We start from the raw sequence: 1,103 nt of genomic DNA on the forward strand, positions 1-1,103 counted from the left end.
GAATATTATATATAGAATATAGTGATGTTTTCTTTAGCAAGCACCACTAATTAACAAGCACACGGAATTGTTCAAAATCATTTTAACAACTGCTTGCACTGAACGTTTCAACGCGAAAGCAAATTGTACTTTAATACAAAATTTCCTATGGCTTTTTATCTTGGTATGATGAGCAATCAATGCTACTTGAAATTCAAAATGAGACAAATATCCTGTACCGATCGGTAAAGTCTTGGTCCCGTGGGTCGGTGTGTTCAACGGTTTGAGGAAGCCCAGCTCCGGGGGTCCAAAAATCCCTGAGGATGAGCCAGATTGCATGCGGGCGGGAGGCGAGTCTGTGGATCAAACAATAACTTCTCATCAATGCAGGTTTACTCTTCATGGGAAATGAAGAAGATATGGAAAACACAAAATGTGTTACATTTGTTTTGCAATAATGAGCCCTTCTCCTAAACCTATTTTGTGCATTGTAAAAGACCACTAATGGACGCACTCTGCTGCCAGCTGCCTGGCTCTCTGAATGGTGTTGTGAGGAAGAAAGAGACAATGACTTGCTTTCTTTCACCAAACACTGTTGGGTAAACACTGTGTGGCCTCCAGCCAGATGTCACCAAATGCTGAGTAGCCCCCCACCCCTCTTTAACCGCAGGTTTCCCTCCCTACCCCCGTATGGACCCTCCCCCCAGGACAGAACATGACCTCTGAGCACGATGGTCATCCTCCACTGGACAGATGCAGCATGTGTTCTCTTACCCCTCTCCTCTTATGTGCTCCAGAGCTTTAAAATGACATGCTTTCACATGAGAAACAACTCTGGACGGTGATAAATAGAATATTGTGTGACAAGGCTTGTAATATTTGCTGGTCCACACATGCACTCACCTGAGAGGTGGAAGGGAGATGGACTGTGGCCATTTGTGTCTCCATTTTCTTTGCTGCTTAGTGAGGATGAGGAACTAGGCTTGGATGAAGAAGCACTGCCCGAGAATGGCCTTGTCTTACATTCTGAAAATGAAACAAATAAAAAAAATGCACAGGTAAAGTCAAGTGAACCATCTGTCTCTTTCAAATCAAACAGATTCAGTAACAATGTTATGTATAAT

The 1,103-nt window shown here is 43.2% G+C and overlaps 1 protein-coding gene across 1 annotated transcript in view; it reads right to left on the minus strand.

Annotated features, from left to right (window-relative positions):
• Positions 1 to 218: 218 nt before the first annotated feature.
• LOC107579000 (GREB1-like protein) overlaps positions 219 to 1,103 on the minus strand; it is a gene marked incomplete at both ends in the record, with an annotated part of 4,085 nt that continues 3,200 nt past the window's right edge. The window contains 2 exons of the mRNA XM_016264892.1: positions 219 to 335; positions 883 to 1,005. Coding sequence (XP_016120378.1) covers positions 219 to 335; positions 883 to 1,005 — 240 coding nt within the window. The remainder of the gene's footprint in view (positions 336 to 882; positions 1,006 to 1,103) is intronic.

Source organism: Sinocyclocheilus grahami, unplaced genomic scaffold (genome assembly GCF_001515645.1).
Source record: "Sinocyclocheilus grahami isolate Dianchi unplaced genomic scaffold, SAMN03320097.WGS_v1.1 scaffold13404.1, whole genome shotgun sequence".
Taxonomy (NCBI): Eukaryota; Metazoa; Chordata; class Actinopteri; order Cypriniformes; family Cyprinidae; genus Sinocyclocheilus; species Sinocyclocheilus grahami.